Below are 15,234 nucleotides of genomic sequence, written 5' to 3'. Positions count from 1 at the left end.
AACGTACTTGGAAAACATAATTATCCTGGGGGTTGTGATGTTTTTGATAAGTTGCAACGTTTTTTTTTTTTTTTTTTTTTTGAAGTAATAAGTATTAGTCATTAATCGATTAGTTTGTTAATGCTTCAGTGCTATACTTATTAGTTAAGCATAATAATCATTAAACTTGCAGCACCAGTAGTGTTTTTAATTTCATCAATATGTGTGAGCTGGGTCTGAGGAGTAGCTGGTAGATTGGAGAGCTGTATTGATTTGATTTGTGGTTTAGATAAGTCTGGAGGCTCAGATCTGATTTCCGAAGTATGTTACATAATGGTAGGGGACAAATTGCTCTCTTGATAAAAGCATAAATTAATTTGGTAATAAGTTAAAAAAAAAAAAACCACTTGGTGAAATACCCTGTCTGCAAGGATTCTAATATAACACTTTCAGAAAAGTTACGTCTAAAAATAAAGGAAGAATGGTTAATGTTTCTGGAATATCAAAATTAGTTTGAGATCATTAAAAAAAAAAAGATAAGCAGGTAAAGTTGATGGCTGAATAGTCAAGAAGGACTAGCAACAGATATCCTGGATCTTAAGAACATATCAGAAGAAAGGCATTATTTCCACTGCCGACAAAGCCAATCAAAAGAGGTTGAAAGGCTTTAGAGGTCAGCAGACTTTTTAAAAAAGATTGACTTGGACTAGAAATGAGAAGGTTATCTGGTAATAAAAGTGCAGTTTATAGTCACTAGCGGTGACCGTAAGCATCCCTTGAGACTATTTGTGTTTCTACTGAGTCTGAATGCCTCAATGTGCAGTGAGGGAGAGTGCTTCTCATCTTGAGTTCATGTCCGAGTTTCAGGAGAATGTAAGGAGCACCAGCGGCTTTCAACTTTTCAGAGTCTGGATAGCTTTAACCCTGTGGTCTACAATTTACAAATGTCATTCTATTGAGAAACTTTTTGCAGCAGAATTGTCACCTGCCGTCTACCTGTAATTCTTCTGCACTTTGTGATGTTTCTGTGTTGTGAGAAGAAAGCTGGAATGCCACACTCCCAGTATGCCTCTTTGATATAAACGCTCTAATTAAGAAGAAGCAGAGCAGGAAAGCTCCATGATGGGGGAGGAGATGGCTCAGTTGGCAAAGTGTTCGCTGCAGAAGATGAAGACCCAAATTTGGATCTCCGGTCCGTGTAAAAGTCAGATTTGGCAGTAGTTCCTGTAACCCTGTTGCTAGGAGGGTGGAGCCAGGTGGACCCCTGGGGCTTGTCAGTTCTTTAAAAACCTACTCTTGGTTGGGTGATGGCGTTTTATCCCAACACTTGGGAGGCAGAGGCAGGAGGATCCCTGAATTTGAGGCCAGCCTGGTCTACAGAGTGAGTTCCAGGACAGCCAGTGCTTACACAGAGAGACCCTGTCTTGAGAAACCAAAACCATAAAACAAACAAACAAATAAATAATAAAAAACCTCTAATTATTGTTGTAAGCTATGATTTGAAGAGCCTTTCGTTGAGACTTCTCCTGTGTGATTGTACTGTATGCTTTAATAAACTTGATTTGCTTTTCTCTTGTTAACTTGTCTGTGTTTCTCCCAGCTATAAATTTATAAGGGTTGAAGAGAAATTGTGTTTGCTCCCTGATAAATATACTTCTTTAAATTTTTTAGATTAAAAATTTAGGGGAGAGTTGATTTAAACATGTACCCTTTATAAAATGAACAGTGGGGTCATACTACAGCCAGTGTCGCAGGAACCCCATCTTCCACCTTACCTTTATTTCTTGAGGACTCTGCCTCTTGGTGCTGGTCTGTAATGAGTCTGTCTGTCCTGCCAGCCAGCTCCCAAATAATGGCATGAACTTCTTATTAATTATGAAAGCTTGGCCTATAGCTTAGACTTGTTCCTAACTAGCTCATGTAACATAAGTTAACCTATATTTTTAATCTACATTCTACCATGTAGCTTTTACTTCTCTCCCATTCTGTGTGTCCTACTTGTTCTGTGTCTGGCTGGCTTCTCTGCCTCTCCTCTTCCCAGAGTCTTCTCTGTGCTTGAAGTACCACTTATACCTCCTGCCTACCTATTGGCTAATTAATTAACTCTTTATTAAACCAATCAGAGGCACCTTGGTAAAGACACATTGTCACAGTGTACAAAAAGGTTATTCCATAACACTGGTCCAGGGTATTCTTAGATCTCTTATCTGACCCTCAGCTGGGTGGGTGTTCCCTGGGGACTCCACCTCTTGGTATAGACCCAGGGTCCCCTTAGATCTTTGCCACTGACCTTCTCAGCCTTCCCTTCTAGCTCAGCTCCATTCCTTTGTGCCACCCTCAATCTGCAGAAGCACTCTCTACTATACTAGCCTAGGATCTAGAGTGGACAACAACAACTAAAGAATGGAATACCCACCCAGCAAAGACAAGACAATGTATGCACACTAAGAAATACCTCAAACAGCAAAACTCTAGATGCATAGATCCCAGAACAAAAACACAAACATCCACAGCCAAGACACTGCCTTCCTCAGAAGCCAGCATCTCTAATGCAATAGGCCTTGAGGTACAGTTTAGCTGAAGCATGAGAAAGACTTCAAAATAGCAATTTTTAAAATGCTCAAGAACCTTAAAGAGGATATGAATAAATGCCTCAAATGAAAATAGAAAGCACAATTGAATGAAATAATGAAAACAGGCCAAGACATAAAAGTAGAAATAGAATCGCTAAAGAAAACCCAACTGAAATAAAACTGGAAATAAAAATTTTAAGAGATCAAAATCCTCAGAGGTAAGCCTTCTCAACAGATTAGAAGACACAAAAGAGAGAATTTCAGGTCTTGAAGACAAAGTCGAGGAAGTAGATAGCTCTCTGTCAAAGAAAATGTTAAATCAAAAAGAAAAAAATCCAAGCACAAAACATCCAAGAAATCTGGGAGACTATGAAAAGACAAAACTTAAAATAATAGGTATGAAGAAGGAGAAGAAAACCAGGTTAAAGGCACAGGAAAAAAAATTGTGTTTTTGTTTTTTGGCTTATTGAGACAGGGTTTCTCTGTGTGGCCTTGACCATCCTGTAATTCTGTAGACAGGGCTGGCCTCTATCTCTAGAGATCTGCTTGCCTTGGCCTCCTAAGTACTGGGATTAAAAGCATGTGTTACCACATCACGCTAACAGAAAATATTTTAAATCACAGAAGAACATTTTCCCAAGCTAAAGAAAGAGATGCTTATCAACATGTAAGAAGCATCCAGAACACCAAATAGAACCAGAAAAGAAACACCGCATGACATATAATCAAAGCACTTAACGTACAGAACCAAGGACATTAAAGCTGCAAGGGAAAAAGACTAAATCACTTATAAAGGCAGGCCTATTAGAATAACACCTCAATGGAGACTCCGAAAGCCAGAAGGGCTTAAAATTCTAAGAGATCACAGATGCCAGCCCAGACTACTATACCCAGCAAAACTATCAGTGACAATCAATGGAGAACGAAAAACATTCCACTTTCTAAATTTAAGTAATTTTTATCTGCCAATCCACTTGAAGGAAAACTTCAGTCTAAAGAGGTTAATTACTTCAGGGCATACCCCATGCTCAGGAGTAGTTGGCAAACACGAAACAAACTCAGTGGTATTTTTGTGGACTTTGTGTTTCCATTTTGCTTTGGACATTTTTTGTCTTATTTATCTTTTGATTTTTGGGTTTTTTTGTTTTGGTTTTTCGAGACAGGGGTTTGTCTGTTAGTCTTGGTGCCTTTCCTGGATCTTGTTCTATAGACCAGCCTGGCCTCAAACTCACAGAGATCCGCCTGGCTCTGCCTCCTGAGTGTTGGGATTAAAGGTGAGTACCACCACTGCCTGGCTTTTGATTTTTGGTTTTTAAGTTTAGTATGTGTGTGTGTATGTGTGTGTGCGTGTGCATGTGTGTATGTATGTGCGTTTCTTGTGTTTTTTTTTTTTTTAACTTTGTTTTTATTTCTTGCCTTTTTTTAAAAGAAAAAAACAAAGTTTAGTGGGTAGAGAGATGGGGAAGATCTGGGAGGAATTTCATACAATCAAAATATATTGTATGAATCAGAATTTTTTTAGTTAAAGAAATGAGTGACTGGCTATAGAGATGGTTCAATGGTTAAGAGTGCACACTAGATGCTGGAGAGATGGTTCAATGCACTGGCTGCTCCTTGCACGCACATGGCAGCTCCAGACCTTCTGTAACTCCAGATCTAGGGGATCTGATACTCTTTTCTGGCCTCTGCCAGGCACTATGGTGCACATGCAGGCAAAACACTCATTCACATAAAATTGAGAAAACAAAAAGAGAATGCACACTGCTTTCCAAAGGACCTGTGGTTTGTTCCCAGCACCCTTGTCAGGTTCACAACCACCTTTAACTTCAGCTCTAGGGGAAAGAGGACCTGATACCCTGTGCTGGCCTCTGTGGACACCCACACACATGTGGTACACACACACACACACACACACACACACACACACACACACACACAATGAAAAGTAAAGATAAATCCATAGGCCGGATGGTGGTGGCACACGCCTTTAATCCCAGCACTTGGGAGGCAGAGCCAAGAGGATCTCTGTGAGCTTGAGGCCAGCCTGGGCTACAGAGGGAGATCTAGGACAGGCACCAAAATTACACAGAGAAACCCTGTCTCGAAAAACAAAAAACAGCAAAAAACAACACAAAAAGATAAATCCATAGAAATGAATAACAGTAAGTCATATCTTTTAAAATTTCTGTTCAGATGTGGGGTTGTTTATGACTAGCACCGAGAATGGAAATTTGTATGACTTGCACTGTACCTCACTTGTCTCTAAGCTTCTGCACCCCAGCTTCTAAAGGTCTTAAGTCTTGATATTAAAACATCAGATATTTAGAGTTTGTTTCTTTTTAAAGTTCATCAAATGGTTTACTAGGTTATTTTACATTTTTCTAAGCTTTGTACATCTTGAAATTTTATCAGCCTAAAACATTGAAACGGGCGTGTTATGGAGCCTAGAGTCCTTGTTTACTTTGTGTTGCTGTGATGATAAAAACACTGGTACCAAAAGCAACTTGGGAAGGCGTTGGTTTGCTTCAGTTTACAGTCTGTCAGTGTCTAAGGAAGCCAGGACAGGAACTCAAGCAGGATCCTGGAGGCAAGAACTGAAGTCGAGACCTTGGAAGAACGCTGCTTCCTGGCTTGCTTCCTAGCTTCTGTTCAGTTAACTTCTTGTGTAGCCCAGGATTCCCTGCCTAGGGCTGGCACCATCCACGGGTATATCAGTTAGCAATGAAGAAAATGCCCTAGGTCTAATCTGATGAAGACAGTCCTCCAAGTGTGTCTCCCAGATAACTGTGCTGTGTCAAACTGAGTGCTGAAGCAAACAGGGAGACCCAGACTGTCCTCTAACTTCCTGTTAGTTTTCTTGTCCCAGTGATTAATTATGGTATGCACCACAAGGCCTAGCTATTTTGAATTTTTTTGAAATGTAAATAACGTATGGACGCTTCCTTTGGCAGATTATACCAACTGAGTCAGTAATTGTAACTTGATTTGAATAAAATGACCCCTGTTGGCACATAGGGAGTGGCACTATTAGGTGGTGAGGCCTTATTGGAGTAAGTGTGGCCTTATTGGAGGAAGTTTGTCACTAGGGAGTGGGCTTTGAGGTCTTAGAAGCTCAAGCCAGGCCTAGTGGCTCATTGTCTCTTCCTGGTGCCTATGGATCCAGATGTAGTACTCTCAGTTCTCTCCCAAGCACCCTGTCTACCTGCACGCCATCATGTCCCGTCATGATGATAATAGACTAACTTTATGAAACTGTAAGCCAGCCCCAATTAAATGTTTTCCTTTATAAGAATATCTTGGTGTCTCTTCACAGCCATAGAAACCCTGACTAACTAAGACAGTAATCTGTGTTCTTTTATCTGAAGTGAGTGTTTTCCTTTTCACTGGATTTAGACATAGGCTTACAGTTGTTAAAAACAAATGCTTGAGGACCAAACGAGGAGGAAAGAAGGCTGTATTCTGATTTCCAGGTAACACCTGGTTCATGTCAGCTCTCTGGTCTGTAGGGTCCTAATGTGCAGTAGACTTATGTTAAAGGCAGCTATTCACACTTCACAGAGCCATCGCCTGGGTCAAATAAGAATGGAAAGCACTGTGTAATTAGTAAGGCACAATATCAATATGACATTCAGTGTGGATTCTCTAAACTCATGAGAGACAGATAAATCAGTGATTTTGGTCTCTTTGGTTTTTCAAGACAGGGTTTCTCTGTGTAGCTTTTCACCTTTCCTGGATCTTGCTCTGTAGACCAGGCTGGCCTTGAACTCACAAAGATCTGCCTGCCTCTGCCTCCCGAGTGCTGGGATTAAAGGTATGTGGCACCACCCCCCCCCACCCCCCCCTGGTGATTTTGGTGTCTTACTGTTAAGAGGCCAGAATGAGATCATCAGTATCTGATGTCATTGTGTAATGTTTTTTATTGACAGACAATTTGGACACTTACTGCTCTGGAGATAAAGTTGTTTCTACATCAAGATGTTACTCTGATGAAAGGAAGCATCCCACAACACCTTTTTGCAGTTCCTTCAAACACTTAAATGTGAACTGGTAAGGCATTCAGAATAGATATTGTTACTGTCTTGTCTGGTCACAACTTGAGAAACAACAGTAGAAAAGAGGTGTGTGTGTGTGTGTCGCACATGCTTCCTTGAGAGGAAGTAAAAGCAGTCTTGATCCTGATGTGCTCACGTGTGTATCAATGCACCACTTGTGTGCCTGACTCCCGAAGAGGCCAGGAGAGGGTATCTAACCCCCTGAAACTGGAGTTGCAGACAGCTGTGAATCACTGTGTGGTGCCAAGAACTGAGTCCATCTCCTCTGGAAGAGCAGCCAGTTCTCTTAGCCACTAAGCCATCATTCTATCCCTATTTATTTTTTATTACGTTTATTTATTTATTTATTTATTTATTTATTTATTTATTTATTTATTTATTTATTTATTATTTATTTAGTGTCTGTAGATGGGGCATGGCGCGGGCATGTGCCAAGGCACGTGTCGAGGCCAGAGCACAATTTGTAGGCGTTAGTCTCTCCTTCTACTGTTCGGGTCCTGGGTATCAAACCTGGCAGCAAGTGCCCTTGCCCGTTAAGCCATCCCACCTGCTCTAAGCTATTAAGTAGTAAAAAAATTTAAAATATTTATTCATTTTATCTTATGTGTATGACTGTTTTGCCTACATGTAAGTATGTGTACTGTAGGTATGTGTACTGCGTGCATGTCTGGTGCCCCAGGAGGTCAGAAGAGGTCATCAGATTTCCTGGAATTGGAATTATAGGTGTTGTAAGCCACCATATATGGATCTGGGAACTGAACCCAGGTCCTCTGCAAGAGCAACAAATGCTATTAACTGTTGCGCCATCTCTTCAGCACCCCCCCCTTTTAAAATTTTTTAAAAGATTTAGTTATTTTACTTTATGCATATGAATGTTTTGCATGCATGAGTGTTTGGGTACCATGTACATGCTTGTTGGATTCCCTGGAACTGGGGTTATGGAACCATCTGGGTGCTGGGACTCAAGCCCAAGTTTTCTGCAAGAGTAACAAGTGCTCTTAACTTCTAAGCTAGTGGTTCTCAACCTGTGTATCGTGACCATTGTGAGGAAGGGTCAAACAACCCTTTCCCTGGGGTCACCTAAGACCATCAGAAAACACAGATTTACATTACGTTTCATAGCAGTAGCAAAATTACAGTTATTAAATAGCAACGAAAATAATTTTGTGGTTGAGGGTCACAACAACATGAGGAACTGTATTAAAGTGTTGCAGAATTAGGAAGGTTGAGAAACACTGAACTATATAGTTCTGTCCATGCAACACATTTGTGCATTGCCTGAGATGACCAGAAGGGGGCATCATATCCCCTGATACTGGAGTTACAAATGGTTCTTTTTTTTTTTTTTTTTTTTTTTTTTTTTTTTTTTTTTTTTTTTTTTGGTTTTTCGAGACAGGGTTTCTCTGTAGCTTTGGAGCCTGTCCTGAATCTCACTCTGTAGCCCAGGCTGTCCTCAAACTCACAGAGATCCACCTGCCTCTGCTTCCCGAGTGCTGGGATTAAAGGTATGCGCCACCACCACCTGGCTACAAATGGTTCTTAACAGCCATGTCAGTGCTGGGTATCGAACCTGAATCCTCTGGGAGAGCAATCAGTGCTCTTAACCACTGAGCCATCTTTACAATCCCTATTTATATGTTTTTTTGTTTTTTGTGTGTGTGTGTGTGTGTGTGTGTGTGTGTGTGTGTGTGTGTGTGTGAGAGAGAGAGAGAGAGAGAGAGAGAGAGAGAGAGAGAGAGAGAGAGAGAGAGGCAGGGTCTTACTGTGTAGCCCTGGCTATCTGGAACTGGCTCTGTAGACTAGAGTGGCCTCACATTCACAGAGATCCTCTTGCCTCTGCTTCTTGAATGTTAGGATTATAGGTGTGTACCACTGTGCCCACTTTTTTGGATTTATTTATTTTATTTTACGTGTATGTTTTCCCTGTATTTTAGATTTGTGCACCACACATGTGCTTAGTGCCCGTGGAGGTCAGAGAGGGTGCTAGATTTCCTGGAACTGGTGTTATGGATGATTGTGAGCCACACCATGTGGGTGCTGGAAACTGAACCTTGGTCCTCTGCAAGAGTAATAAGTGCTCTTAACAGCTGAGCCATCTCTCTAGCCCCAAACTATTTTATTTTTTAATCATCTCACCAAGTGTTAGCTTTCCCTATGTTTTTTCATGCATTCTTAGTTCTGGGCGTCCTTCGCAACCCCAACAGTTCATTTAGTATGATGGGATAGTTAGTGGGTGAGCCTATTAATGAAATTAGCACACTTGTAAACCAGCCATTCAGGGGTTCTGGGATGTCAACAGTGGAGCCCTTAAGGGTACTTTATACACAACCATAACAACCTTCGCGTCTTACGTTCATTCTGGGGTGAAGTGACATTTTATATGTACTGTGATAGTGAAAAATACGGTGGAAGTCTTGCCTCTTTTTAATGTCTTTAGTGTGTTACTGGAAGAATGACCGAATGTGTCTGTAACTTATATTACGTTCCTTGTGAGCAGTGTGAGGTGACCTCAGAACATGAGGTCCTGGTTCTGGCTTGTACAGGAACTGCTAACCATTCTAATCAAACTGTAGATAACAATGCCTGTTGTATCGGAATTACTGGGATTCAGAAGAGTTTGGCAGCCACAGAGTGTTATACATCTTTTAAACTGTTTTAAATTACATCTGTTTAATGTGCAGAAAAGGTTGGCAGACACTTGCAGTGGGCTTTCAAGATTTTCACTTAGTTTGTGCTTTTCATATGTGTATTTTTTGTATTTAAAATGATTTTTACATTTTCCTCATTTGTTGTGATATCGCCATCTGAAAAGCAGCTCTTTTCTTGTCAGTTGTTATAGTGAACTTCTGGATTCTGATATATATATTGTTAAAGCCTAGATGATGAACTGGATTCTTTTCACAATTTAAAAAAATGGGAAACAGAAAAAGAATTAATTGAAGACGATCATAGAGATGGTGCCTCCAAAATAACAAAGCAGTCATTCAGAGAAATAGAAAAAGGTAAGAGAAATACTCATAAATAGGAATTTGTCATATAGAGTAAACCATGCTTACCTCATAGTAGTAACTGCTCCTCAGGAATCTGTATATTGCTGTGTTCTGAAGTTTTATAAACCTTAAGATGCTTGCTGTGCTTAGTATTCAATTAAGGAGAAGAGAAAGAAACACCATTTTCTGGTTGTGTTCTTCCATTCTCAAAACTTATCCAAATAAGTTCATAATTAACTGAACTTTTATGCCATCTAAGTTCCTTTTCATGTTTCCTTTGTGGAAAGGGCTTCCGAGGATTTGAGCGGCGCTGATGCTTTGACAAAGTTCTGTAGATTGCTACGGCTGGCTTCCCTGTCTGCCCGAGTGCATCCCATAGTTTCCTCAGGATTTCAAGGACAGTGGGCACGGGAGGTGGTACCTGTTGCCCTTGGGCTGCAGGGTTTGGAGCACACTGTTGCTCCGCTGAAGCCCTGGGCATGTGCCGCCTACACTCCTTCGGCCCCCTCGTCCCCTTTGTTACGTTGGCCTCAGCGTTTGAAGATGATGTGACCTGATTCAGCCTGGACTTGTGTTTCCCATTCGGTGACCAATTTTTCTCCTGAAAATGCAAGAGAAATTTATTTTTAAGAGTTGAATGTATAAAAAAAATTTAAGGAGTGCTGACTGTGCCTGTTGGAGATAGGAGGTCGCACTGTTGCCCTGACAAGTCAAGAACTTGTAGCCCATGTTCATAGCAGTATGACTATGTAAAGCAGCCAGAAGATGGAAGCATCCAGATGCCCATCAGCGAGTGAATAAAGTAGATGTGCTTCGTGAATAAAACAAACAACAACAAAATATAAGGAGCACCCAGGCCAGGGATTGGTTAGTTTGATACCTAGATGGATTTTTCACTCATTTGCTTTTCTCAGTAATGAAACTTTTGCTTTGTTTTAATTCATTTTATTGTTTTGTTTTTCAGTTATGTTCTCACCTTGTAGCTCAAGCTGGCCTTGAACTTGTGATGCCTTTGCCTCGGTCAATTGCTGGGATTATAGGTGTTATGCCACCTGCCTAGAAAATATTTTGTTGTTGTTGTTGAGACAGGGTTTCTGTGTAGTCCCGGCTGTGTAGACCAGGCTGGTCTCAAACTTACAGAGTTCCTGCCTCTAGATCCCAAGTGTGTAGCTAGAGTTTTCCTGCCTTGCCCACAGTCAGTACAAATCTTTGTCACCTGCCAGTCCCACAGCCGCTCAGACCCAACCAAGTAAACACAGAGACTTATATTGCTTACAAACTGTATGGCTGTGGCAGGCTTCTTGCTAACTGTTCTTTTATCTTAAATTAACCCATTTCTATAAATCTATACCTTGCCACGTGGCTCTTGGCTTACCGGCGTCTTCACATGCTTCTTGTCATGGTGGCAGCTGGCAGTGACTCCCTTTCCCTTCCTGTTCCCTTAATTCTCCTCTCTGTTAGTCCCGCCTACACTTCCTGCCTGGCCACTGGCCAATCAGTGTTTTATTTATTGACCAATCAGAGCAACAGATTTAACATACAGACCATTCCACAGCACGAGTGTAAATTAGTATTTTTTATTTTGGCTGTTTCATGCTCTGTCCAAGATGGGGGAGTGTAATGAAAGACTTTTAAAGTTTATCCCAAGGCCACTAAGTTCCATTTATCATGTGTGAGTTTTTCTTGGCATGTATTCTTTATGGTACTGGGTTTCTTAGGAACTACATAATGGACTTAGAGTATATTCTCCCCCACACTCACCCCTCTGACTTTCTGTTAGTCCGTCTTGCGTCTAGGAGGTTAGGCTTCTACCTTCATTTATACACTTTATCCAAATCTTATGTTATAGTTTATCATTTTTGCCATACCATTCTGCTGTGGGATGTCTTTATGTATGCTGTGAATATGTTTTGCTCTGATTGGTTGATAAATAAAGCTGTATGGGCCTATGGCAAGGCAGCTTAGAGGCAGGCAGAAAATCTGAGCAGAGAGACAGGAAGAAGTTGGGAGGGATGCGAGCCAGCCACCCAAGGAGCAACATGTAATGGGATGCAGGTAAAGTCATGGAACATGTGGCGATACATAGATTAATAGTAATGGGCTAATTTAAGATGTAAGAACTAGCTAGCAAGAGGCCTTCCATAGACTATACAGTTCGTAAATAATATAAGCTTCTGTGTGCTTACTTGGGTCTGAGTGGCTGTGGGACCAGGCAGGACACAGGAAAACATCTGACTACACCATCTTTTTTTCCAGATTTTTAAACAATACTATGATTTTTATTTAAAGCAACTCTCTTGAGAACATTTAAAACTTTTGCAGATGCCCTGCCGACCAACACAACCTCATCAAGACTTCAGACTGAACGTTGCAGTGATTTCGTTGACTCTCCTCTGAAACATGGCATTTCTCCAAAACCCAAAGTGTCAAAGAAGCAGAGTTTACTTCCACATCACATAAGTCAAATATATGATGAATTATTTCATATCCATCTGAAACTGCAGGTAAAAGCCAAATGCTGAATTGGGAATTCAGAAATGTGTGTGTTTTAAGAGTGCTTGCAAAATTTCAATATAAGGAATTTGATTGGAATTATACATACACAGGTCAAAGCAGGTCAGAAGGGGCAGATTTGATTTATAGGACTGTCAAATGGGAAATGTAGTGACTGAGAGAAAATTCAAAGCAGTGGTAGCTTACCAATAGGTGTGTCTTTAGATTTTAGATTGTCTTATGTTTATTTTCAGCCCATCCCATCCTTAAGATAGAAAACAAAAAGTGCTGATATAAAGTGTGTTACATGAAGACATTATAAATTCATTGTTATAAGTACTTACTTGTAAGAAGTCTCTTGTCAAAATTCAACTCTAAGTATAAGCATTTGTGTCGTCTATGGGGTTCATATCGAAAGGGCCTACGTGCGTGTTTATCAAGTGTCTCCAAGGAAAAGGAAGCAGGACTTTATCTAGTGGAGTTTGTGTGACTCCTCATTGGAAGCCATCATACACGACCATGAAGTAGTTAAAGCATTTTATTTAGTTAAGTAATTTTAAATAACTGTATCTCTTTCTGTCACAATAATTGAAACTATGATTACCATGGCATTTAAGAATAAGATTATGCTAGGCAGTAGTGGCACATGCCTTTTATCTCTGCCCTGGGGAGGCAGAGGCAGAGGCAGATGGATCTCTGTGAGTTCAAGGCCAACCTGGTCTACAGAGAGATTTCCAGGACAGCCAGGGCTACACAGAGAAACCCTGTTTTGAAAAACCAAACACAAAAAGAAAGAAAAGAAGAAAGAATAAGATTATTATTAGCCTAAATCACCCAAAACGTTTTGGGAAAGACTGAGTCTGGCCCTTGACTGGAGGTAGAATTTAGAAAGGAGAGCAGTGAGAATGATATTCTGAGTACAAAGGCATTGGCAAGGTGTGGTGGCACATACCTTAGGCCCAGCCCTTGGGAACAGAGGCAGGTGGGTTTCTGTGAGTTCAAGACCAGCCTGGTCCACATAGTGAGTCTCAAGACCAGTCAGGACTATGGAGTGGGACCCTGCCTCAGAAAGAAAGAGCAGAGGCAATGCTTCCAAGGAGGGACTGTTAGGTTATGAATGAAGCAGCCTCCGGAGTGAATAATAAAGCAGTAAATCTCATGCAGGCTGCCTTACAGGGGTTGAATCTAGAGAGTGAAATTTAAAAAATTATGTTTTAGTAGTGGGCATGGTAGCACAGACCTCTAATCCCAGCACACAGGAGGCAGAGGCAGGTGAATCTCTGTGAGTCGAGGCCAGCCTGGTCTACAGAGTGAGTTCCAGGACAGCTAGGGCTGTTACTCAAAAAACAAAAGCCTGTCTCAAAAACCAAAACCAAAATGGTATCTTGGGAAGTAGGGTAAAAGAAAAGCAATGATGTTATCAGCAAACAATATAAAGCCAGAAAAATGAAGTGAATGTGATTGATGTGGTTTCATTAACCTTCAGTTTTATCTGATCTTGAAATTTATACTGTACTGTTAGAATTGTCATTAGGCATATAGATTTTTGTTACATTATGGGATTTCATTAATTCAACAAACATTGTAGTGCCTACTAATATGCATTCATATGTTCAATGCTGTATATCTATGCAAGTGCATAAAATATACAGGGCCCTGCTACATGGAGCTTATTAGAAGAAATAATGAGTACTAATGTTAACACACACACACACACACACACACACACACACACACACACACACACACACAATCTCATTAGCTTAGCCCAGGCTGACCTTGAACTCACTATGTAGTTGAGGCCATCCTAGAATTCTCATCCTCCTGCCTAAGTTGGTGTGCTGGGGAGCAAGGGTACAAATTTGTACCACCAAGCCAGGCTAATTTTATAACTTTAAATGGAAGAACAATAGAAGTATATCAGGGATATCTGATTAAGGCAGAATGGGAAGTCAGGTAAGGTTTCTCTGACATTTAAATTAAATCCTGAAGGATGAGTATTTAACACTAATTAGTGAGAGGAATTCATTCTAGATTGATCCATTTCTTGCACAAAAAGCTCTTGACTCAAGAAAAATATAAACATCTGATGATTTTTTTTATAGCAGGACAGCTACATAAGCTGCTCTGTGCTTATGTGAATTGATTGGAGGGGAGTATAGATGTGGAATTCAGGAGCCTAGATAGTACTCTCCTGTAGGTCACGGCATGAGAGAGACAGTGATGACATGGAGCAGGCTGGTGGCGGAGGAACAGAGCTGGAGAGAGTAGATACTTAGTACGGAGGTGAATGGCTAAGCTTGGTGTGCAGATCTGGAGGAAGCATAGAGGAAGTGAGACCCTCACTCAGTTCTTCCTGTCTGGTCTGCGCAGCGGGAAGGAAAGTGGATTTCAGGAGAGAAGGATTTGGTTGAGTGGGTTTGGGTTGCTCCAGCACATCAGCCAGACAGTCAAATTGATCTTGGGTAAGTGTCTAATTTGGGAGTCCTTTATGTACTCAGTTAGTACCCTGTCTCTATAACAAAGCACTTGAAACAATCAACTTAGGAAGCCAAATGAGTGTCCCACGTGGTGGTGTACATCTGGAGCTCCAGTTGTTTGGAAAGCTGAGGAACACTTGAACCCCTCCCTGAATTTGAGACCAGGCTGGGTACCATCGGGAGCTCTGATTTCAGTTTATAACAATCACAAGTGGCTTGCTTTGGTTTGTAGGTTTGGGGGTTCTGATGTATGACTGCTCTAGTTTGCTTTCTCCTGCTGTGATAAGACACTGTGCCAGAAACAACTCGGGGAGGGGGTTTCATCTGGCTCACCTGTCCAGATCATAGTCCTCTGAAGAGGAGTCAGGACAGAAACTCAAGACAGGAACTGAAGCAGAGGCAACAGAGCAATGCTATTTATTGGCTTGCTCTCCATGGCTTGCTCAGCCTACTTTTTGTTTGTTTGGTTTAGTTTTCCAAGACAGGGTTTCTCAGCGTAGCTCTGGCTGTCCTAGAACTTTTTTGTAGACCAGGCTGGCCTTGAACTCAGAGATCCGCCTGCTTCTGCCTCCCCATTGCTGGGATTAATGGTGTGTGTCACCACCTGGCTATTCAGCCTGCTTTCTTATACAACCCAGCACGAATCGTCCAAGGGAGGCACTGCCCT

General features: G+C 41.2%; 1 protein-coding gene across 2 annotated transcripts in view; it reads left to right on the top strand.

The window, feature by feature from the left end:
• Nucleotides 1–15,234, top strand: part of Ccdc138 (coiled-coil domain containing 138) — a 63,328-nt gene that overhangs the window by 1,957 nt on the left and 46,137 nt on the right. For both annotated transcript variants that reach the window (XM_042266538.2, XM_076557229.1), the window contains exons 4-6: nt 6,479–6,599; nt 9,479–9,606; nt 11,917–12,098. In XM_042266538.2, coding sequence (XP_042122472.2) covers nt 6,479–6,599; nt 9,479–9,606; nt 11,917–12,098 — 431 coding nt within the window. The remainder of the gene's footprint in view (nt 1–6,478; nt 6,600–9,478; nt 9,607–11,916; nt 12,099–15,234) is intronic.

Source organism: Peromyscus maniculatus, chromosome 21 (genome assembly GCF_049852395.1).
Source record: "Peromyscus maniculatus bairdii isolate BWxNUB_F1_BW_parent chromosome 21, HU_Pman_BW_mat_3.1, whole genome shotgun sequence".
Taxonomy (NCBI): domain Eukaryota; kingdom Metazoa; phylum Chordata; class Mammalia; order Rodentia; family Cricetidae; genus Peromyscus; species Peromyscus maniculatus.
Note: the sequence above shows the minus strand (reverse complement) of the source record. Positions and strands in the feature narration are given on the sequence as shown.